The sequence below is a fragment of the Rousettus aegyptiacus genome, unplaced genomic scaffold, assembly GCF_014176215.1.
Source record: "Rousettus aegyptiacus isolate mRouAeg1 unplaced genomic scaffold, mRouAeg1.p scaffold_m13_p_7, whole genome shotgun sequence".
Taxonomy (NCBI): Eukaryota; Metazoa; Chordata; class Mammalia; order Chiroptera; family Pteropodidae; genus Rousettus; species Rousettus aegyptiacus.
This window is the reverse complement of record NW_023416310.1, coordinates 103,359,965-103,384,349: the sequence shown is the minus strand read 5'-3', so window position 1 is coordinate 103,384,349 and position 24,385 is coordinate 103,359,965. Positions and strand designations below refer to the sequence as shown.

At 40.8% G+C, this 24,385-nt stretch overlaps 1 protein-coding gene across 6 annotated transcripts in view; it reads right to left on the bottom strand.

Moving 5' to 3' along the window:
• Positions 1-3,236: 3,236 nt before the first annotated feature.
• The window catches only part of ACSL6 (acyl-CoA synthetase long chain family member 6), a 111,090-nt gene continuing 89,941 nt past the window's right edge, over positions 3,237-24,385 (bottom strand). For 5 of the 6 annotated variants that reach the window (XM_016118434.2, XM_016118430.2, XM_016118432.2 and 2 more), the window contains exons 12-21: positions 23,060-23,194; positions 22,516-22,650; positions 21,362-21,457; positions 20,270-20,342; positions 18,167-18,255; positions 17,308-17,424; positions 14,184-14,327; positions 12,870-12,971; positions 11,977-12,048; positions 3,237-3,699 (exon numbers count right to left, since the gene is read on the bottom strand). In XM_016118434.2, the coding sequence (XP_015973920.1) occupies positions 3,562-3,699; positions 11,977-12,048; positions 12,870-12,971; positions 14,184-14,327; positions 17,308-17,424; positions 18,167-18,255; positions 20,270-20,342; positions 21,362-21,457; positions 22,516-22,650; positions 23,060-23,194 (1,101 nt within the window). In that variant the 3' untranslated portion in view covers positions 3,237-3,561. The remainder of the gene's footprint in view (positions 3,700-11,976; positions 12,049-12,869; positions 12,972-14,183; positions 14,328-17,307; positions 17,425-18,166; positions 18,256-20,269; positions 20,343-21,361; positions 21,458-22,515; positions 22,651-23,059; positions 23,195-24,385) is intronic. The other variant, XM_016118435.2, reaches the window with a different exon arrangement.

Here is a 24,385-nt window from a genome sequence, read left to right as displayed (position 1 = left end):
GGGAATATATAATTATATACAAATATATAAAATAGTAATTATAAGCAACTTTGAGAAACAAAAAAATCTTTATTTTTACAAAAGTTTTCATAAATGCATTTTATACTTGATATGCATGCTATTATAACAAAGCAACTAAAATATAATTATAGTTAAGGTACTTTTATGCATATTTAAAAAGGAATATTTTAATCTCATTTTTAAAAATGGAAAGAATAAGCAATTCTTCAAAAAATATCCATTCCCCCCCCCCCCCATGCAATTGTCACGGTGACTTAACAAGGACACTTAAAATAGCCAGTCAAATGAAGGTTTAAAAGCCACTGTCATCTCACAAAAACCTTTTCAGTTTGGGACCAAGTTTAGAAATGCTTGTATTCCAGGTATTTCTCTATTGCCTCTGGGTAATAACCACTCCTGTGTTCTAACAGGAGTTTCTCACTTGGGGCTTGGTCCTCACTTGAGTGCTAATCCCATTTTCCCTGCAGTGAATTGCAGATTCATAGAAAGGACTATGCAGCAAACTTGAGAGAAAATTCAGACTACCTGGATCAGTTTTTCTTTTCATGTATATGCTTCCTTAAAATAAAAACAGGCAAATAAATACAGCAACTTAGCTCAACATACAGTTTATCGATTTTACATGTGATAATTCATTCTTTTTTTTTCCTGAGATATTAAGCAAGTTTGTAAATAGTCTGTTTTCATGCAAAAATACATTTTTCCATTCTTTATATTCATTTCGTAGTATTTTGTATTCTAAATAACTATATCACGTTTGTGCTTTACACATTTGGAAAATAAAGAGTAACTCATTTTCTTTACTGAAGACAAATAAAAGATTATTGGTTTTTTGATGGGAAATACAATTAAGTGCTGATTTCAACATTACCTGACTATAAAAATAGCAATAGGAAGTTCTGTGTTTTCTCATGCTTGCAGTTTTACCCAAATTAGGAATGAAAGTTTGTCTTGCTCATGTAAGGGAGATGTGGTATGTTCATCCCCTGGACTCTTCAGTTTTTGGGATCCTAATATGAGGCACTAGGTCTACACAACACACCTGGTCAGAGTTTCCTCTCACCTGAGGAGGAATTACAGTACAATGAAAAGATGTCTTTTATGGCAAAAGGAAAAAAATGGTGTATATCCTGTTTTTTAATATATACAAAATTAGTTTGTAAAATGTGAGAATTACTAATACATTTGAATGAGAAACAGATAAAAAGCCAAATATTTAAGAACATGTTTATGCTTAAGAAATGGATCTATTATATCCCTAGACTTAAATCAGATCTGATGTTTACTATCTATGTGAGCATCTTAAGGACATAGCCTTTTTCTATTTTGGTTAAAAATAAATAAAAACTTTTTACCCCAAAATAAAGTTGGGAAATCTGAAGCAAGAAGGATTTTTTCCATTAACATATTGTTTTGTTTCTCCTTTATTAAAAAAAAAAAAAATCAGTGGAGTCAAACAGAGAAATAGATAAATGTATGTGCAATATATTTAGGGCCCTCTGTTTAACTTTCCTCGGCACATCTGCAGTTACCTATTTATTGGCCCAACTGTGATGATTTCACATAGATCAGGAAGGCTAGTAGAAACAGAAGATCTTCAAAGCAAGAAAAAGAAATCTCAACTTGTCCAAAATCAATCATATCTAATTACTATGAGGTATAAATAGAATCAAAAGAAGTTTAAATTATTGCTTATAGGACATTGTCAAAATCCTTTTGGAAACAAAGCCAACTACACAATTACATTGAGTGGAAGGACAATGGAAAACAGCTTCATTTTCTTCAAGATGTGAAGCTACTTGCTTTAAAATAGTACGAATATCCAATTCCCTTTTAATTAGTCAAGAATGCATTAAATATAAAAAATTGGTATATAGATGTGGCCTTGGACATTTTTTACCATTTGTTTATTCAGAAATGCCTTTAAAAATTAATGTGTGTAGAATGAGCTCATTTACGAAGTCAAATTTGTAAGTACAAGTAATGGGTCTGAAAAGAGAAGATGCCAAAGGAATATATTAAAAATGGATAAATACATCCAAAGAAGCTGTGGTCCACTTTTGTCAAGACTGAAATATAAGTGTCTAATCACTGATGCAGATTCATCCAGCAGGCCTGTGTGCAGCTTTTAACTGATAGCATTTACTTACAGTTTGGATTTGCGCCAAGAGGAAGAAGCTTCTGGACTGTGAACACTGCCTCCATCTCTGCTTTCAGAGTCTTGTCTCTAAAGAATTTAAACACTTTCCTAGGGACAGTTCCTTCTACAGATGGACAGTTTGTAGTTTGGACCTTAATTGCTGTCTATGGCGGGCTTTAATTATATAAAGGTGTTGACACTCAGGAAAAAGAAGCATCTACATACATAAAGCAACAGAGGAGCTTTTTGTGGTGAGCTTATAAGCATTTAAAGATTTTATGAATGGAATTATGCCCTAAGGAGATATTTATCTATGATGGACTTAAAAGTTTTCTTGGGGTATTTTGAAGAGGTTCTTCGAAATTATGTTGTTGAAAATTTACTTTATTTGGCAATAAAACCCTTTCCTCCCCACATCCCGCCTTTTAGTCTTACTAAAAATGAAACTATTCAGAATTATAGCCATTTCAGGTTTCCCAGGCCTAACATGGACATATTGAGAATGGAAGACAGAAAGAACCCAGCGAAGAGCATAGCTACATTAATTGCTGCCCGCCCTGAGAAATAATTCTGGGTTTCTTTTGCCAAGTCTTCCACAAAGGTCCGTTCATTGCAGAGTCAGCAGACCTCTTTTATAATCGATGTGGTAAGAAGTCCATGAATATGCACATACTATTCTTGAAGTAGTTGTATATTATATTTTTTCTAGGTAGTTACTGAATATTTTAAGGAGCTTTTAAATGAGAAAATGTATTGAAAGATCTTTGTAACATGTTTTATAAATATAACATTTGTTTTAAGAATATCTGAATTTGCCTTTTTTGTGAAAAGTAAAATTTAGGAAAACTTTTTCACATCAATAAGGATTGTCATGTTTAAGGAATCTGAACTTATGTACAATGTGAGCTATCATGTTTTGTTGTACCATGATTCCGTACACCTAGTTTTAGTTTTAAAGTGTGATTTAATTATGATTTTGCCAATCAGTTATTGAATGAGGTAGTCCACATTGCCTAGATATTTGCTGTATCTAATTACTATTCCACAAATAATTAAGTACAATATATCAGTTATGTTTTCCTTTATGTTTAATAGGAGTGCTCTGAACATTGAGAATATATATCTTTTAGTGGTACACAGTTCTTGAAAAAAGTCTTGATTTTTACATTGCCATTTGCAATATTTTTAGCAGCTTGCTACAATATCATTTTAATAAAAATAAAGTGTACTCGATGATGATAGAGAAAATATTGTTAAAGACCTCTTGGGGCAGGAAAAGGCTCAGTCATAAGGTCACGTGCTTATTCATTTTCGGCTGCATCATTCTGACTTATTACTTTCAAGAATAACTATAATATTGCTACAAAGTCCATTGTACTGAGAAGAACTTCCCTTGAACTTCACATGGAGACTGAGTAAAGCTCTTCTATTTGTTTTTTGAAGTACTCTCTCAGTTCAGGTCTCTTAGCCTTTAATGTTGGTGTCAGCAAGCCATTTTGAACTGAGAACATGTCCGAATGGATGTGAATGGCTTTAACCTAAAAACCAAATGCAGAATACATCTTTATCAGGAATATAACAGCATTTACAGCATACATGATAAAAATAAACAGGCTTATGAGAGTAAGTATATTAACATAAAAACACTGACTATTTAAAAGTCAAAATTATGTTAATAACATTTCAGCCTATTTGATGTGTCTGAAAGCCACCTTTTTTCCTTCCTACTTCATTTAGCCAGTCAACAGAAAAGAATTGGTTACTTACTCTGTGCCAGGCACTGAGGACACGAAGCGGAATCACGAGTGCCCCTGTCCTCAGGGAGTGCACATTCACATCCAGTACAGCAGACACAGTGGGCAATTATTAGACAGTGGGGTATACATGGGATGCAGGGCAACTGAACTCAGTTATTGCAGGGCAGCAGGAGGAACAGTCAGGGAAGGCTTCCTCAACCAGGTGAGTGTTAAAGAATGAGTAAGAGTTTGCCAGCAAGGGAAGAGAGGTTGGCGGAAAAGGGCTTTCCAGGCAGAGGCAACCCAAAGAACAAAGCTGTGGAAGTGAGAAATGGCTGACCGTGGGAAGGGAAATCCAAGTGGTTTCTTGTAATAACATAAAATAGGAGGTGAAGGGGATGAGAGATGAAGCTAAAGTGGTGGATGGGACAGTTTATGAAGGAGCTCCAACTTTATGCTGAAGACAACAAGGAGGGACTGAAGGTTTTTATAGGGGGAAATGACATGGCTGAATACGCATTTCTCTTGAGAGAAAAGTGAAAATGGCTTTTAATAACGTTAAGACTCAATGCAGAGAAACCAATCAGAAGGACCTGGCTGATCCACAGCAGAGAAGATAAGGGTCTGCACTTAGAGCAGTGGCAGAGATAGAAACAAATAGCAGTTCTAAGAATGATTCAGAGATAAACGTGCAAAATACAGTGAAGAGGGAGGCAGGTGGCCCGAGGGTCTCCCAGGTTTCCAGCGTGAAAGGCTGCATGGATGATGGGACCACTCACAAGAGGAATATAAAGTCTAGGCAGGACGTGGTGAGTCTGCCTGTACAAAAAAGTTTTGCCATGGAATTTTATCACTTCTCTTGGAAGGAAGCATGGAGGGATCAGACTTAGTGATCACACTGCCTATTTCCATGAGGTCTCCCCATGCAAAGTCTCTTTGCAAGGCTAAATGGAGGGCCAGTGACAGATGAACTGATCTACGGGTCTGGGTAGGCTCCTCCCACATGGGGTTCCAGTTGAAAAGGTCACTGTCATTTCTACGAGAATTTCATAACCTGGGCTTGAGCTGAATCCTGAAATAACATTGTCTCCAAGACATTGTATCCTGACTGACAACAGAGTCTAACTTCAATGATTTTGGTGAGATAATAGACCCAGACCATTAAATAGCAAACAGGGTTATCAATTGCTGTAACATAGACTTTTAAAACTTAATCCAAAATACATGCTAAATACACATATACGTACATTTTGTTGTTTTGTGTAATTGATATTTATTGAGCAACTCCTATGCACCAGGTATTGTGTCAGGCACTAGGGATACAGAAAAGAATAAGACATGGTCCCTACCCACACAGAGCTTATCATCTCCTTAGAGAGATGCTACAGTATGAAATGCTACTACAGAGACAAGCACAGAGAGGGGCACCTTTGGCAGGCAGAGTCAGTTGCTTTTCTAGTACCCATTCTCTACTTCTTCCATGCTAATAGAACCCTAATTTGGATTCTATTTTGGGGACCCTAATTTGGGGCCAAAACAATCTATGTTAATCATGATATGACTGTTCCCCCATTTCCCAGCCTCTCTTGCAGCTAGGGGGTAGCCATGGGATATATTTTTGGCTAATGAGAAGGGAAAGTTTTTCTTTCCTAATAAAAGATTCAGAGATAGCTATATCTACTCACTCTCCCTTTTTCTTTTCTTGAATATGAACAATGTTCAAAGCTATAGCAGCCACCTTGTGAACACTAAGAATGGAATGTGGAAAGACAGGCAGAGCCTAGGTCTTTGAGGACCTGTACCTGCCCTGGGCTGCCTATCTTTGAATTTCCTATGTAAAAAAGAACACAAAACACACCCTAGGTATTTAAGACACTGTGGGTTTTTTTGTTAGGACTGAATGCATTTCTGATACAGCACCCAACCCAGGCTTGGGCAGGATTCATTAAGAGGGATGCCAGAGATGAACTCTGAAGGACAAGAAGGCTTTGGCCAGATGAAGATAGCAAATGAGGGGGCATGACTGTTATATGGCCTGAGGCGATGAGGATGCTCTAAGCAGGGGCAACTTGTGCCAAAGCACATTTAGGGCATCACAAATGTAAGCTGAAAAGTATATAGTAAAAATGAAGAAGAAGAAGAAGAAAGAGATGGGGCTAGGGAGACAGACTGGAAACAAATTATAAAGAATCAACATGACAAAGTAGGAAGTTTGGACATGATCCTTTAAACAATTTTTAAGCAGTGAGAGAAAGAGCCAATGGCTGTTTAGAAAGATTACTCTTAGTCATGTATGAATTGAAGTGAGATAAAAGTGGAAGTTGGAAGACCAGCCAAGAGGCAACACTGATGGTGATTTGGGCTGTAAAGTTGGCTGTGTAGATGGAAATAAATTTAGGGGGTAGAAAGGACAGAACTTACAACTGGTTTGGGTAAGTAGTAAAGGGAGATAATAAAAATGGCTTGAGGTTTGTGCTTGAGGAGAAAAACTGGAGAAGGAACAGAGAGATCCTTTGAAGATGAGAAGATTAAATAATCATGTTAGGTTTAAAATGCTTCTCAGACACTCAGGTGGTCTTTGGACATAAGCTATGTAAGTATTAGTATGTACGACAGAGCTGCATCCTGGGCTTGAGACAGAGAAGAAGCGACTTGAGAAGTAGAAAGAAACTGGAGTGTCGGTTACAAAAGCCGAGAAAACAAGAGAGAGTGATCACTGTTATCAGATGCTACTCTCACATGAGAAATGTAAATAAAATCAATGAACATAATTGGAAAATGACTTATCTCAAAGATTAATGTATACATCACCTCATACCCATTAGGATGGCTCTCAACCAAAAAACAGAAGATAATAAATGCTGATGAGGATATAGAGAAATCGGAACTCTTGTGCATTGTCAGTGGGACTATACAATGGTGCAGCCACTTTGGAAAACAGTATGGCAGCTCCTCAAAAAATTAAAAATAGAGTTACCATATGACCCAGCAATTCCACTTCTGAAAATATCTCCAAAAGAATTGAAAGCAGGGTCTCAGATATTTGTATAGTCATGTTCATAGTAGCATTATTCACAATAGCCAACATGAGGAATTAACCCAAAAGTCCATCAATAGATGAATGGATAAGCAAAATGTGTTATATACATACAATAGAATATTATTCACTCTAAAACAGGAAGGAAATTCTGACAAACACTATAACATGGATGAACCTTGAGGACATTATGCTAAATGAAATAAGCCAGTCACAAAAAGACAAATACTATATGATTCCATTTATATAAAGTACCTGGAGTGGTGAAATTTATAGAGGCAGAAAACAGAATGATGGCCTGGGGGATTGGGGAATAGGGAGTTGTTTCATGGGTATAGAGTTACGGTTCTAAAATATGAAGAGTTATGGAGACGGATGGTGGTGATAGTTGTACATTACAAATATATCTAATATCCCTCAAATGGAACACTTAAAATATATAAGATGATAAATTTTACGTTATGTGTGTTTTACCACAATAAAAATTTAGGAAAAAAATCAATATATGCAAATAGTGGCAAAAATTCAACATGTCACTGATTGTTTTCAAAATCTCTGATGCTAACAGTCTAGTGCCCTGGCAGGAGGGTATTTTGAGATGTGATTCACTGATTTTTCAGATCAGAAACTCAATAAAACAGCTATATTTCCAACTTCCCAAAAAGCTTCTAAGATAAGTTCTAACAAATTCTAACTTTTTTAAACCCATGCTTGTAATTTAAATAGGAACGTTTTCAAATGAGCACAGCATTCATAAATCAGATTTAACTTAGTCTCTTAGAAATTTGTTCAAATGAAGGATTCACTTTTGTTATAAGAGGAACAGAGTTTTAAGGGATTCATATGTGTGGTGGGGGACTCTAGGCTAAAACTAGAGCTCACATTATAGGCAGCTGCCTCAACTTTACACATTAAAAGGATTTCTATTTGGATATCCAATATCAGTAGCTGGAAATTTGGGCTATACATAGGTATTACCAAATGTTTCAAAATTAGTTAAGGTTTTCAGAAAAAATGTTTTGTTTAAAAACTTAGTGTTCTTGATAGTCAAAGGAAAAAGGAATTGGTAGGGAATATGGCTGCTGTTTTTTGTAACCTCTGGAATATACTTTTTTCATTTGTTTTTATCAACATAAACCATCCTAGGGGACCCAAAATTCACTGGAAACAGGTCCCAAGGGAGATGTTTTCAGACTAGAGTGTGCTGGGAACTAGGGGTTCTGTAATGGCTATTGCTGCGTGTGGCATGGAGGTGGGCATGGATAGGTAGGGGTGAGATGAGGTGGGGGAGGGATGAAATGAGGTGGTTGGCTTGAGGTAGGTGGAAGAGAGGCTGAACCTCCCGGAACAGCACTGCTCTAATGTTTAGTGCATGCTTGACTTTCATAGAAGTTGTCATCTAAGTTCTGCTACTTAAATAAATCACTGTTTGACAAAAAACTAGTAGCTTGAAGAAAACACGAACATAATCTAAATCAAATTCAATTCTAAATTCAGTGATTTAATTTAGTAACTTATGGTAACTGTAATAAAATGAAAAATTAAAAAACTGACAGTGCTGATGTCCTTAATTTTTTTTTTTTTAAAGTTCTCTTCTGATAGAAATAGTATCACAAAAAAAGACTTTTAGGGGAGCTTTTGAATCTTGTTTGCTGGTATATGTCGTCAGTTTGGCTCAATAAACTCTTACAAAAATTTTTTTAAAAAAGACTTTTGGTTAAGTACAAACCATCTATCCACCTTCTTCTGTAAATGAAATAAATCATATACATTTAAAAAGAGATGCAACTGACTAGATTTCAGCTCAGGATTTCAGCCTGGGTTTCAGTTCCTCTGTGTCCCTAACAGCATGTGGAGAACACTGTGCAACTGGGACACGAGTCCATGCTCAGTACAGGGATTGAGGTGAACACTTTTAAAAATCCAGTAGTGACGAGAGAAGCTAAAACCAATACAGTTCAGGAAAGATGGATTTCAGAGGGAGAGCTACAGAATGCTATTTAGATGGTGATTAGAATGTAAAGGAAAACATTATAGTCTTAGGAAGAAAGGACTGCATCAACAGGTAGATTTTGAATATCCGTCAAAACAGCTATCTGCAACAAGCCTAAAAGGATGATGGGGGAATATGCAGTTCAGTGTGACTCTGCAAAATAGTCTCTATCTGAGCAGAGAAAAATATCATTATATTTTCTACTAAAAACAAACTGTTAAACGTGGGGGGGTGGGGCGGGGAAGGAACACGAATCTTTAATGTCCCTTTACACTTAACACAACATGAAACTCATTTTCCAATTTGTAATAAGCAAATAAGCAAGTTTTTTGTTGAGGAAAGATGTTTAATGTTAGCTTCCTTTCTGAAACTATACTCTTGTCACTGAAAAGTGATTCAGAAGTTAAAAGTTAAATTTAAAAGTGATTCAGAAACAGAAAAGTTAAATTTAGAAATACTGTAGAAAACATTTAACTATTGTATTGGAATAAAATACCTGAAAAGTGTCGATTTATGTCAACTCATTAAAGCACAGAACTTTTCATAATTTTTAAGAAACATAGTATTTTGTGTTTTTCAATGGTATTACTCAATGAAATACCTTAACACATAATATTGCTTGCAGATAATAAACACAGAGTGAATAATTTAGGACAGAAGAATAAAATTTTTAAAAACCATTTAAATTAATTAGGAAAATGCTTAATTCATTTTTATTTTAAAGGCAAATTGGTTAGGTAAGTATTCATTTTAATGACAGGAAATACAATTAAATATTTTTAGTGAGGGCTTCCCGGTCAGAATTTGAAAAATCTATCAAGTGTCAAAGTTCACTTTGTATTGCCTATGAAAACTAACAAGGCATATACAATATCAAGAAAATGGTTAAATCATAGTTAAATATGCTCAAATACTTCCCAGGTACCTGCATATTTTAATTATTGATAGTTATTGCTATCTACTTATTAAAATATACCTTCCAAAGATCTCCATAAATTAATATTGTCTGGCTTAGTTTTAGGAATTGTCTATTTCTAGAAATTAAATTACATTAATTTTTTACCTAATTCAAAGATTGATTCATATCAACCTTGCCCATTAAGTCTGAATTCTTAAAGCTTTTGTTGAATGATTTAAGCCTGGGCTTGGATACCTGTGTGTGCGTGTGTGTTTTTTTTAAAAAATTAAATGTTAAACCTTAACTAATCATTCATTGTTGAGGAAAAGGAAAAGGACAAGATGACAATGGATCGAGAATTAACTCAATTAACATTGAGCTTTGCAACACAACTGGACCATCCTCAGGGATGAGGCTTGGCCCTTACTCTCCTGTGGTTGACTAAGGGCACATGCTGGCTGTGGTGGGGAGGATGCCACTGACCAACAAAGAAGTAAAAATCTTGGCAACAAAACTCAGGCCTTTGGGATGCCACATGACTTCTCTGTATTTGATGTTACCATGGTGAAGGCAGAGTATTAGAGCAGTAACTCTGCTCGAGGTGTATGGAAAGTCAAGAACAAATCTCCTTTCAGTGAAAGCTCTAACATGAGCAAATAGTTAACATGGAAACTTAGCCAAAGGTCCCTCTTAAGTGTTATCTTAAGAGTTGGTATTTTTTTCCAGGAGGAGGAATCTAAATATTACCATTCTCCACAGCCCTGGGGCAGGTCACAAAATCTCACACCCAGCAGGGGGCGTGCAGGCCTTAGGAATCACAGGAACTAACCAGCTTAGCAGCCATGACCCCAGGCCTCCTGCATCCCCCATGCTCTTATGAGCCAGCCCTTCAGATCAACACTTAGGCCCAGACCAGCCAGGTCTCTGACCACCAATTTTTGGCCTCTGTTCTACATGGATCATGCGATCTGGTCAACAGCTCCCATTCATGGAAGAGCAATGAAGTCAGTTCTACCAAATTTAGAAATCGAAATAATTATTATGCCAGAACTGACCTTTCATTTAGAAAGATAAATAAAATTTGCCTGAATGCTTCAGATTTTATAATTTTTTAAAATGAAGATTTATTCACCCAGGTCTTATTTGACCTAAAACATGCTGTCAGATGAGAGTAAGGCAGTGTTTCTCAAACTAGGTTAATGTAAAGATCTATTTCAAAAGAAAAACAATTCTCTCAGTCCCTGAAACTATATTTAGATTTCCTCAGATTGAAACTTTAAAAAATTAGTCTCAATCTATGGCAATGTTTTTTAATTGCAAATAATTGCCATGAGAACTTTATATTTAAAACTGGTTTTAAAATGTTCTTAGGTTATTATCAAAATGAACATACAAAAAATTTAAATTCTCACAAAACTTGCAGATCCCTAATACTATATTTGGGGACTCTACTAGAAATACAAAGTTTTATGAAAAAATAATTATATTAATTACAAAACAGAAATACTTAAATATCACTATATTAATATTTTTATGCCAGAATTTTTCTTTCTGAATTTTTGACTAAAGAGGATGTATAAATGGTATATGAAGGACCAAGTATGCTTACGAACTTCATTATAACAAGAACCCCAGCGTTGAAAGGACAGAAAGTCTTAGAGAACGGCTGTGTCCTCTCCTAATATATTCTTTGTTTCTTCCCCTTTGGAGAGGTCATGCTGGGCTGACAGATCACTGGCCACAATTTTTCCCATGTCCTGGCAAGTAAGCTTGCCTGCTGCAGCCAAGAAGACTGTCCCCATAAAAATAAAAATAAGACAGGAACAGGACTCTGGCCTGGAGAACTGCAGGCAGCTTGGAGACAGACCGGGTACACGTGATCTACTAGTGATGGCTAGAGTAATATTTCAGTTTTATAAATGTTTGTGATTATAAGGACAGTCTCACTTGACATATGACCTAATATTTTGGTTCAAGACACACACTGTTACAAAGTCAGCCTGGAAAAGGCCTTCAGGGGTCTGTTGGAATACAGATGGCCTGCAGGCCACAAGCGTGGAGCGGGGAATCTAGGTCAGGGTCACTGTGAGTTAATTTAATTCTCATCACTGCATGAAGGACTGTAAGAAGTATGGGAAAGGTAATAGTTACCTGTTCAAAAGAATGGAGCCCACTTTCTTTCCCTAACTTCACCATGTCTTCCAAAATAGCTTTCTTCAGCTCCTGAATTAAACCATATAGGTAAAATTAACAAGACCAAACACACATTTCACACCAACATGCTCCCTTTCTCCCCAACTGGGGCTGACTCCCTGGCTATGTACCAATTACCACCTCTCATCTGGCAAGTTAAGTGCCTGGCATGGCCAAAGGAGTAACCACAAACAGGCTAACAGACTACTTGATTTTTTTAAGTAACATTCTGGTCAGTCTGGTGAGTCCCAGGGTCTCTGTCACCCCCAGAAGAGCCCAGGGCCCAGTGAGAATGTTAGGGCCCATGGCTGCTGTTGAGAAACAGGCCAAGTGACTGGAGGGGCTGCTGCTAAGCATAGAGGCCCTCTTCCCCAGGATCCTACATGTGCCACAAGAAGGTTTCTGGAAAGTGTGAGTGACTAATGCTCTAAGCAGGAAGAACTGCTGCTTCTTCAATTCCATTACTGTCTTTCTAAGCCCAGTAGATACGAAATCCACCTCACATGTGGAGAAAGCATGGCCAGTGAGTCAGAAGGCCTAAGCTCACATCTGACACCGCTGTTAACCAGTTGTATGGCCTTGGGCAAGCCACCACCCTCTCTGGACTCTCCTGCAAGTTGCAAAATAAGAGAGCTGGACAAGCTTTATGTGATGTTCAATAGTTTCTCAAATTTTCTAAGACATGTGACTCCCTTCAACAATGAAACAGATGAACTTGTGTTTTAGGATTCCCACTATTTATAAAGTTAGAAACTTCCCTATGTGTTTAAATTTCACTGGTCTACTGTTTTTCTGTCCCCTCATTATAAAAGGCCCAGCAACCTTTTAGGGAACAGTCCCACAGTACAGACCTTATTTGTGCAGAGCTCTGCATACGTCCCTTCAATTCCTCTCTTCTGGGCCCAGGAAGGCATAACTTCAGGGTCGGGCACTACGATGCCCACCAAATAGGCCTGCAATCCCAGCGAAGAAACATGGTCATGATGAAAGCTTTTTTTTACTCTGCCATATTTATTTCAATTTTTTTTTCTAAAAACATTTTTGAAAATTTTGATATAGATACAAAATTAAAGATATTAGTACAAGATATACCAATCACCAAGATAAGACAATTACCAAAATTGACAAAAGCTTTTTTAAATCACGAAAGTACTTTATTATTTTTTTAAAAAATACTTTATTAGAGTGCAGTTGGCATACGATATTATATTAGTGACAGAAGCTTTTAAAGTGGTTATTTGTGGTCCAGCATTAAAAATAATCTCTTAGTATTCTCAGACTCCACCCTTTTCCAAAAAGTATATGCCTATGTTATGAAATATTTCTACCAATATATCATACATTCTTGACTGTTTATTTTGTGATCTATTTCTCTAACTTCATTAAAAAATTAATAAAGTACAAGCTTAAGGATATTAAGAATCAGTTAAGTTAGGCCCATAAGTACTTTTGAGTCTCATGCTAACCTTAAATGAGTACATCTTCAGGATGCTAACAAAATAACTCTATGAACCAAAGCATATATTTCTCAAGATGTCTAGACCATTTTAAAATGGTTTCATCGATACGGTCCTCCATTTCATTAATATAGTTCATTATTTAAAAATAATTTAATAATAGTTAATTACATAAAGCCAATGATAGCACAGAATATAGTCACAGTGATCTGACTTTGAATCTAAGTAATTTTGAAAGCAGAATAAAAATCCTCTCCAAATAATTTAATCTCGAAGTATATTAATATATTAGCTTAATATATTAAGTTATATTATCATCGGTGCCATTATTTGCAATACTATACCCATTTATCTGTAAAGTTCATCTGTATGTTTCAAAATCAAAACAGTAGGAACCCTGAATCTTGCTTTAGCATCTTGCCCCAAAATTCCTCTTGTAAGTAGGTAGAGCATAAGTTAAAAGTAGTGGGAGTGTCTATTACTATTGCTCCAAGCAACTTACTTACCTAACTACAATTTATATTACTATAAGCTATTAAGATTTTTCCTTTATAAAGGAATTTTCTCTCATGAGCTAGTATGTCGGATTAGATATTAATGTTTACCACTTTAATTAAATACCAAATGCGTATGGAATTATTCTGAGATAACACTGGCTTTTTCAGCAGACCCAGTGACTGCGGAAGGGCTGCAGCACAGGGGACTCACCTTTAAGCTGTCCCCATGGACATAGGTTTGTGCCACAGGTTCACTCCGGACATAGATGTTTTCGATCTTCTCCGGTGCGACATATTCTCCCTGAGCAAGTTTAAATATGTGCTTCTTCCGATCAATAATTTTAAGAGTTCCTGCCTGCGGAGTTGGACGAACAGCTTTATAAAGAGATGGCATTCAGAGCCTGAACCTCTCGCTCCTTAGGGCCGCAGCCCCTCCCTCCTGTCCTGTCCCACCCTGCAGACCCCACCCAGATGCTTTTCCATCTGACGCCTCTGCTCTTACAGAGCCACCAGTCAGCAGGAGAGCCACCACGCACCACAGGCTGATGGCTCCTGAGCTCTGTTGGGCCCTAAGTGTCCAGCCCTTTCTTTCCCCTCAGTATCGACACCCCCCTTACTCCCCCACCCTAGTCCTGCCACCCTCACACCCAGCAACAGGCATCCTCCTCAGAAGGCCTTCCCACTGGGCTACCCTCTCCCCCAGGCCCTTGCTGTACCTTGCTCTAGTTGTCCCTTTTCTCACGGGCATCTTCAGATTCACTCCCTTAAGCCATGCTTAGGTCTCTTGCCCCAGCTACTGCCCCCACTCCTCTAAGTGCGGGCTTTCCATACCCTGACACGTGGCACAGCTCTGGCAGAGGCCCCCAGTGATACCCATCTGATGAGCCAGACAGCATTAGGAGTCCTCACCCTCCAGGACCTCTGCAGCAGGCAGGCTAGCCCTTGGGCAGTGAGTGCTTGCGCCCCCCCCCCCCACTCCCCCAACTCCAGGACTCCCACTCACCTCCCTGCCTCCCTTCGACCTTTTTTGAGTTTCTCAGGTGATTAGGTGGGTCTCTCTCCTTTGGCTCAACTCTTCAAAGTTGCACATTCCTCACCTCCACTGACAGTTCTTGAGGTAACTACCATTTATCTTTTCGTTGGCCACTCCCATGTCTATCTAAGCTTCCAGCTAGACCTCTTTACTGAGTTCCACACCCAAAACCTAACAGTCCTCAGAACGTTTCAGAAGCGAGGCCGTTTGCAGAATGCAACATGCCCTAAGGGAAGCTCATTGCATCCTCTTCATGCCTGTTTCAGTCCCCAACCCCCAAACCTGGAGATGGCCTTGCCATTTGCCTCTCTTGGGACTTCCAGCAGTCAGGTTCATCCATCTTCACTCACAAATGCCTCTCCCAACTCCCTTCCTTTCCCACCCAAACCACTTCCTGACCAGACTTCTGCCTACATCTGTCCCTGCTCCATCTGTTCCATCCACTAGAACTGGAGCAATCTCTACAGAAGAGAAAAATAAGTAGGCCCTGTTTTGCTCGAAATCTAGGCTGGACATCATGTGCTTTATCTGCACTGGCTCCTTTGGTTTTCACGGCACCCCATGAGCTGGGATCACCACCTCCATTTCACCAATGAGGAAAGTGAGGATCAGTGAGGTTACTTAACTCCTCCAAAGCCACACAGCTAGGAGGTAGGGGAGCAAGGATTTGAATCAGGTCTTTCTGGATTAGAAGCCTATACTTTATTCTTGATCTATATAATACTATTTCAAAATAATAATAATTTTAAAAAATTGACTCCCACAGACTGCCTGCCTGCTGTCTTGGGCTTTGAGTTCAAGCACAACGTCAGGTGCTTTACATGAATTAATTCACCTCCTTCTCACAACCCTCTGCAAGGCAGGTGGTTTCATCCAAGTTACAAGGCCTCAGTGCCAGAGCCAAGGTTTTGTGGGACTTCAAGCTTTTTACAATTTTGGGGAGCCCTCTTTAAGAAAAATAATATAAAGTGCAGACCTTGGAAGGGGTCTGTGCAAGTGAGGGGACCTAACGCCTAAGCTTCCTTAGCTGACGGGACGATCTACCCTCTTCCAGTGTGCAGGGCCCTGCTGACTTCTCCAGCCTCTATGGGTCCTCAGAACTGCCCGCTTCACACCTAGTGTCTCTCCACTGTGCACGTGCTGTTACTCCTGCCCTGACTGTCCTCACTCTCTCCTCTCACTCAGAACATGACTCATACCCTGAGACTTAGATCCAGCAGATGCCTGTCCTCCTTTGCCCCTCTCCTCAGGAGGGTTTGGCCCAGAGTTCAGGGCCACCACACTGGGCGGCGAACTGTCTAAAGAAACGTCTCTCCCCTGAGCACAGCCAGTCTCTGGCCCAGGGTACACACCAAGGACACATCCATGTCTGCTGCAGGCATGAGGGGTTTCTTAGATCCAAGCAGGGGAAAATCAGCTCGCCAGCCCAGAGGACCCCTGGAGAGCTCATCACTGCTCACATGCCCAAAAATTCAGCTTCTCAGAACATCCACTCAACACCTTAGCACCTTCCTGGAGACCCAGAAAAGCTTCCTGGGGCTGGGGGGTGGGGGCTGCATCAGGCAAGGGCTCTCAGTTTCAGCGACACACTTTTTCTGGTACTAGCTTTCATAAGCATCTCCTATGCGCCATGCATTGTGCTTACCTCAGAGGTAAGCGATGGTATTACCCTATTTTTGAAATGACAGAATGAGGCACAATAACTGGTTTGGGCTAACCGCTGGAGACCACAGCCAAACAATGCCACGTAGCCTCATACTCTTATTCAACAAGTGAGTCAATCTGGAGTCCCGGAGAGGGATGAGGCTTTGCTCACATTCATGAGAGCGACTGCTGGCAGAGCCAAAGGAACTCAGCCATCTTTCCACCCATTACCAAGCTTTTCCACCCATTACCAAGCTTTTCCTACTGCTCAGTGCCACCTCTCAGCTGGTGGCTGGTGGCTGTGGGCTCCCAGCCCCTGCCTTTCTCAGACCTCCCAGAGCTTTGAACCCCTGCTCCACGTCCTCTACCCATCGAACTCCACAGCACTGTCAGGCCTCTTTCTGAAAACCATTAAGGGTAGGGAGTGGGTCTTACACTCCAGCTTTACCTTCCCACAAAGATCCCTATCACCTGCCTCCGGAGGGTGGAGAAGAAGCTTTGGAAGTGAGGTAAGAAAGAACCTCTCAAGCACTGGAGGTGTTCCTGAATGACTAGCTGTCGGGGAGAACATGGAAAAGACTCCTGTCTCAGAATGAATCAGATTTACACCCTCCCACCACCCAAATGTTTGGAGCTCCCTGGTTCTAAACATACGTACCGGCAGCCACTGCCCGATGTCTCCGGTGTGAAGCCAGCCATCGCTGTCCAGGGCCTCCTTTGTCTTATCTGGATCTTTCAAGTAACCTTTGAACACATTTGGTCCTCTCACACATATCTGTAGGGACAAACACCCAGCTTCTCTCAGCCCAAAGCATAAGGGTTCCTGGTGTGAAGCTGTCATGAGGTATGTGTAGAAAAATGTACACTGTCCCTCAGGAAAATCCACTGTGGAAACTGCAGCGATGAAAACAGGACAGGCACAGCCACCGGAGGTCTGAACTGTCTCCTGGCTTCTCTCAAGCAGCATCTTCTCCATCCTTCCTCTTGGCCCTGGCCACCCCCGGCCTCACTCCATCATCCCTTCTTTCTCAGGGACACCCTGGCATTTGGCATATGTTGCTTTGTGTCACTGCATAGGATCTCATCACATACCAGTGGCTGGCTGATTCTGCCGGAGGTGCTTAAGCCCCCTGCTTCGTGACCAGGCAGTCAATCAACCTTCTTAGTCACTCCCTCTGAATGAACAAGTACAGGCCAGCTCTATCTACCCCATCTGGCCTATTTGCAAATGGTCATATTTCTGCTGGGACAGATCCTCAAAAGCAGGCCATGCCAGTTAGGAAAAAATGGATTTTTAAAAAACCTCAGGAATTCCAAATCTTGATTTAGACTGGCCCAGTCCCAGCCTTGTTTCATTAAGAGGAGAAAAAATGCTGATTCAGTTGAGTTAAATTCATTAGTAATTTAAAGTGATCTTACACATCGAGTTAAAGGAAAATAATTCCACTTCTATTTTTCTTCTTTTACTCACTGTATGTAACATCCTCAGACATAAATGGCTAAATGCTAAAGTTTACCTCTCCCTCTCCTTTGCGGGTCCAATAGTTCAGTTCCTCGACATCAACGAGCTTGATATGGTTGCAGGGCAGAGGCGCGCCTACGTGCCCTAGAAGATCAAAGCAATATAGTCAGACCAATTTCATCACTGAAGATGCTCCATGCCATGCAAAACCCCCAAGTGGGCAGGAAATTATGGATGGAAAGCAATACACTTTTAGATGTGCAGTTGTCACAGGCAAGCACTCACAATAAAACAAAGTTCTAGAGAAAGGAGAGGCCGACTTCTGCAGGGCCTTTGTTTTACACTTGATTCTTAAAGAGCCGGACAGGCTTAGCTGGCCTAGCACCAACCTACACGGGGTCCAGAGTGGGGCTCATACTCACAGCAACCACACCGTCAGGGTATGTTACAACAGAACCCATATTAAAACATTTTCCCCATTGTCAGATCACATGTCTCAGTTTGGTTTTCATAAAATATAGTCACCATCAACTTTCCTCCAGTCACCAGACTGTTAAAATGTGCATGGTAATGATCTACACATCTTGTCAAAATGTGGATTCTGATCAGTAGATCTGGGAGGAGGCCTGAGATTCTGTGTTTCTTACAGGCACCCAAGTCATGTTTCTGATCCACGGACTATAATTTGAGTAACAAAGGAATGGAAAGCTAGACAAGGTAACTCGCCCCTTAAAAATAAGACTTCATATCTTCTTGGTGTTATATACTCCAACCAGAAAATTACATCGAAGTCATCTTCTAGTAATTTTCTTGTGGTTGTTAGAGAAGTCACTGGCAAGGTGGAGTTTTAATTAGGTGCTGGCCAAGGTCCTGAAAGAAGAGTGAGCCTCGTAGGTGAATGAAGCAGTGACACTTTGGTTTCTCTCTTAAATGAGAGGTCGCAAAATCTTTTACATCATTGTACAAAGATATCTATCTTCTCATACTCAATAGCCTTTGCAAGTTTTCATGGAAAGGCTAAATGAAAAAGGCAACACCTCAAAAGTCTTACACAGGAAAATGGAGAAGATGATACAGAGGGAAGAGTGTCCAAAAGGAAGGGTATACATGAGCGTGATCTGTAAATGTGACGGCAGCAATAAGAAAAAGTTAGTGAACTGGGACCTCAGAAGACAGTTCTTGTAGTAGATTTGCCAGTGGTAGAAACATCAAAGAATTTATAAATCAAAAGGCTTTATTCAGCTAGAGTTTAAGAGATAAAACTCAGGGTGGGGGGAGGGGTGGAGAAGTGCTTCTGTACTTGATTTGGCCAAATATGATTTCAATTTAGAATCCACCTATCGTATTTCTGCTGACCACCCCAAGGTGCCCTGAAAACAGGTATTGCATTACTGAGCATATTTCTTGTGCATGCACATTTCTCAAGTCTTCTAGTTTGTAGCTGAGCAAACTTAAGCATAAAGAATGGCCCCAAGCTCACAGAGAAAGTTGGTGCCTGGAATGATTCTTTGGCGGAATGGTTTTCAGATTTCTCCAGTTCATAGTCTAAAGTTGTGATAGACAATACAGGGGCTACCTACTGCTTCCTTCTTGCCCTGAAAGAGGAGTGTCTTTAGAATGAGGGCTTGGACAGGAAGGAGCTGTTCCTTCCTGAGGCTGCCACTGCCTTCTAGACCTTAACATACCCGAAGGGCCCTTTGAGAAATAGTGCTCTGGCCATTAGAAAGTTGCCCCTCCTTCCTTAATCACATCCAAGTCACAGCCTGCTTTCCTTCATTCCAAATCGACTGTAAGCAACACTGTGCGGTATTTAGATTCTATGAAATTTAACATACTGACATTTACTGATATTATAATCATTTTTCTACCTGGAGCTCTAATTTATGATCCACTATTTTACTTTTTATATGACTTCTATTTATCTATAAAAGAAATGGAAAACTACAAAAAAAAAAGGTAGGAAAATACAAAATATGTAACAAAGAGAACAGATCCATAATGCTACAACCTGAACGTTACCACCATCAGTATTGTTCTTCTATTTCTGTTGCTTTCTTCCAAAGTGCCCAAGTAAATTTACTGTCCATAAGAAAGTTTGGGAGCCATTTTAACTCAGCAGTGCCTTGTGAACCACTTCCACATCTCCCATCCATCCTACCTGAGGTCCAGTCCCCAGGTGTGGTGAAGGTACATCCAGCTGTGCACTCAGTTTGGCCGTAACCTTCATAAACCTTCAGCCAAAACACAGAAACTGCACTGTAGGCACACACACTCCTGAAACTGGCTGGCTTCCCTCTTCAGCCAGCTAAGTTCCCACTGAACATCTGGCTGCTCCATGCTGGGCACAGGAGAGGGGAGGTGCTCTGGAGGTAGGGAACCCCAGCTGAAGCTGAACGCAGACAACAGGTGTGGCTACTTTGCATGGAAGGAATGTTATTTTTACCACAGACACTTAGTAGATAAAGTTATGTGGTTTGGGGCTAAATATTTCTGACCTATTTTCAACCACTGATGCTATTTTTCATTTGGATAATATGTATTAAAGACAAATACTTTAAAATCTACCCTATGTTTTATTTTCTCTCTGTAAGATATTCCCCACCAGAGCCCCATGTGTTTGCAGGACTACACCACATGACAGCTTGTCCTTAGCAGTGGTCAGGCCGTACTGGTGTAGAAGAGGAGGACATGGCTTCAAAAGGATAAGAATTACAGCATGCACACTGATGAAACAGTGTGCCTACTTTACTTAAAACCCATCAGTCACAACAATGTTACTACACTCTGCACATGTAGGAACTTAATATATATTAATTGAAAGGATAAATGAAGGAATGGATTTCTTAGAGATGACAAAACTTATTGAACCAAATGACAAAACACGAATGGACTTTCATCATCCCCTCCCTTGTGCTCTTTTTCTGGATTGGGCAATATATTGCAGGCTGGAGAATGCAGAGATGCTGTTACAGGTATGGTACAGGTTCTTCAGCACATTGATGATCCACGTCGAGTTTATCAAAACCCTTTTCCCAGAATGAATACACCTGGGCTCTCCAGAATGCCTCAAGGTCATCCTGGCTTTCACTGGCTCTGGGATTTTTTCATCTTCAGAGGAGGGAGTTTTTTTTTCTCCACTAAAATATTACCCCCAGGATCTTTCTCTGTATAGTAAAGGGTTTGATGTGTTTCTGGCCATGCCCTAGCAAACATCTCATTGCCCCTAGGAAAGGCCACAGAAGGGCAATACCTGGCACCCTAGAGCCGCCCGGAGGAATCCCAGGACTTCTGGGGATGCGGGGGCTGCTCCAGTCACAATCATCCGTACACACCCACCAAGACTGGCCTGTGGAGAGAAAGAAGAACCTGCCAAGGTTTGTGCTGCTGGAGGTGACATCTATCCCATCTGGGACTCATCCAAAGGTCAACATTCAACAACCAGATGACACATGGACCCTCATATAGGGATCAAATGGAAGGCTTGAGCTTGCACAACACATGAGTTGAGGACATCCCTTCTCTTTCAAAATGAACCAACCCAACCAGCTTTGCAACTCAACCCACAATATGGCCAACTCTTTTATGTTCTTTGAGATAAGTGCCATTAATCTATGTGGCATTCCATAATTTTGGATCTTTCCTTAAAGCACATAGCCACTCTCTCAGTCCCCCATCATTTGTGAGTACCCAAAACAGTTACTGAGGGCAATTCCGCCTCACTGCCACCTCAATGGCCTGGCCTCATGTCCTTTATAAATCAATGCCATGCTCCACTATATTTACCATGCGCTGCAGAGGACAAGGAATTCTTTTAAGGAAATTGTTTCTTTAAGTTGAGCCCAGAGAGTTTAAATATTAATTTTCATAGCTAAAAATAGAGTAGTAAGAAAAAAGCAAGTAATGATACTAATTAACTACAAATTCCTTGGGTAATGCGAAGCTTGAAAGCTTTAGTGGGGATCCAGAAATGAGTATTTCATGATCACCCTGGTTTGGGAGAGGTTGGAAGGAAACAAGAAGAGAAAGGAAGATTCTTGGCTAGCTGTCTAGAACCTGGTACTGCTGGAAAGCCACCATGGTCAGGCCATAGAAAGGGCCAAAAGAACCTCAGGCCCCAGGAGCTCCTGGGTGAACTTGACACCCAAGGGCAAAGCTACCCAATACCTGTGGAGGCCAAGGGACTGACTCCTCAGAAGTTCCTCTTGCTGGTTGCCTTTTGACAAATATAATACAACTCCAAATAACAAAAATGAGTCCTTTAAGATTTTGATGGGGAGCTTAAGCTTTGATTTCATGACAGAATAATTATTATAGGCCACTGGGGGTAAATTTCTCTGATTTTTCTGTAAGGCCATCCTTTGGACATCTGAGTGTCTTTCTATAATCACTTGTTCTTTTCCCTACCTGAATCTTATTAAAGAAGAGTTCATCCCAGATACTATCATTCCTGATGATTCCACTTCGGACTTCGGCCTGTTTACGCTTTGCTGCAAACTCCAGAAGCCAGCGCTTTAATGGTGTGTCTGCCTGGCTGAAGATCTGAGGAACAGAAGTTGGAAATAGCTGTCAGGCCTGCATGTCCCATCTCTAAACATACCCATCCTCACCCTCCAGCCCCCCACCTCAGGAAGAAGGCCCAGAGTGGCCAACAGAGAAGCCACACTCCATTTAGCCCTGAAGGTCAGTGAATGTGTGACATTCAACTAAAGGTTAACACTACTGAGATCTGGACATGTTGTGGAAATAGTAATTCCTGAAAAAAAAATCTCCCAAATGAGAGTTCTGGACAACAGGAAGAAAACAGGAAAAGGAAGGGTGAGAGTCAGGGAATACAAGAGAGGAGGCAACTTCTAGAGCTTGGGGAAAGTCTGCCTGGGGCTCCAGACCCCATCCATACAAGTAGAAATCCAGCCCTTCAGCCTGACCAGAGACTCCTTTTTGGGCTCACCTTGTCATACATCCGGTTCAGCAGTCGTGGGACCACAGGAAATATGGTGGGGCACAAAGCCTTCATATCATCCGAAAGGAGACGGATATCTCCTTGAAAGAAACCGACACGCCCTCCATGGCAGTAGACGACAGACTGGAGGGAGAGGAGAGGAAAGAAGGAGTCTCTCAGGGTGGTCACTCCTGGCTGCAGTCCAGAGCTGTCCACAGTTCTGCCCTACATGGAGGGCGCCCATGACCCCCTAGCCCAGCTCTGGCTGCTGCCACGAGACACTGGATACCATCTGAGGTGACACCCTCCCCACTCATCTCAACCCCTTCCACTTAGACCCAGTCAGGCATGGGGAGAAGCAGAAGACAGAGTAGAATCAGAGCCCTCGGGAGATCGAAGTCTCACTGTGCCTGCCCCTCTTGCTCACGACCAAACCCTGGACAGGGGCCTTCTTTGGTGAATCAGATCTACTGAGCAGTACTAGACTCTATGAATGGGTCTGCTCCAGGTCTAAGAGTCTGTGGCTTTTCCTGGGGTATCTCAGCAACTCTGAAAGGGTGTGCAGTGCCCACGTGTACTGGAAATGCTGCTGACATTGGGTGGGAGGCCAAGGCAGAGCCTGGCTGGTTGCTAATGGGGCTAGGAGTGTGCCAGGAGCCTAAGATATGCTCTTTCTCTAATATAATCCAATAAGCGAGACAGTATTTATATCTCCATTCTACAGAAGAGGAATGCGAAGCTCAGAGAGGTAAAGGGACCTGCCCAGAGTCACAAAACTAGTTTATAGTAATTGCTGGCATTCTAATCTAGGTCTGGAAAGCCGGAAAGCATGCAGATATCCTAGATATCCCCCAAGGCAAGAAAGGAGAAGCCGGGAAGATATAGTTTATTCACAGGCTAGTTCCTTGAGTGACACATGCATGGAAAATTCTTTGTCAACAGCATGTGGACTCCTCTCTCCCACTCCTCCTGCACCCCCATAAGACCTGTCTCAGGGCCGATCATAATGCCAGTCCCACCCACAGCCTGAGGGATCATGACAGTTTGATTCCCCAACTTTACTGTCTTTGCTTTTTCAGAAATTCCTGAGTAATTTAAGTCAAGGAATATCAGTGTTTTGGCCATAAATGGAGCCATACTGCACAGTGCTTGAATGGTAAAAGCACTTCTGCAAAGCTGTGGCGCTCCCTGAGCAGATGCCATATGCTGGGGCCTCTTTCAGCCCTGGTGTGTCCACAGGTAAGACAGGTCAGACTTGGGATCTTCCCTGGAGCAATGCTCCTAAGAGGGACAGATGGGGTAGCCAAAGCCCTCTGACCCCTCTGGCTCCTGTGG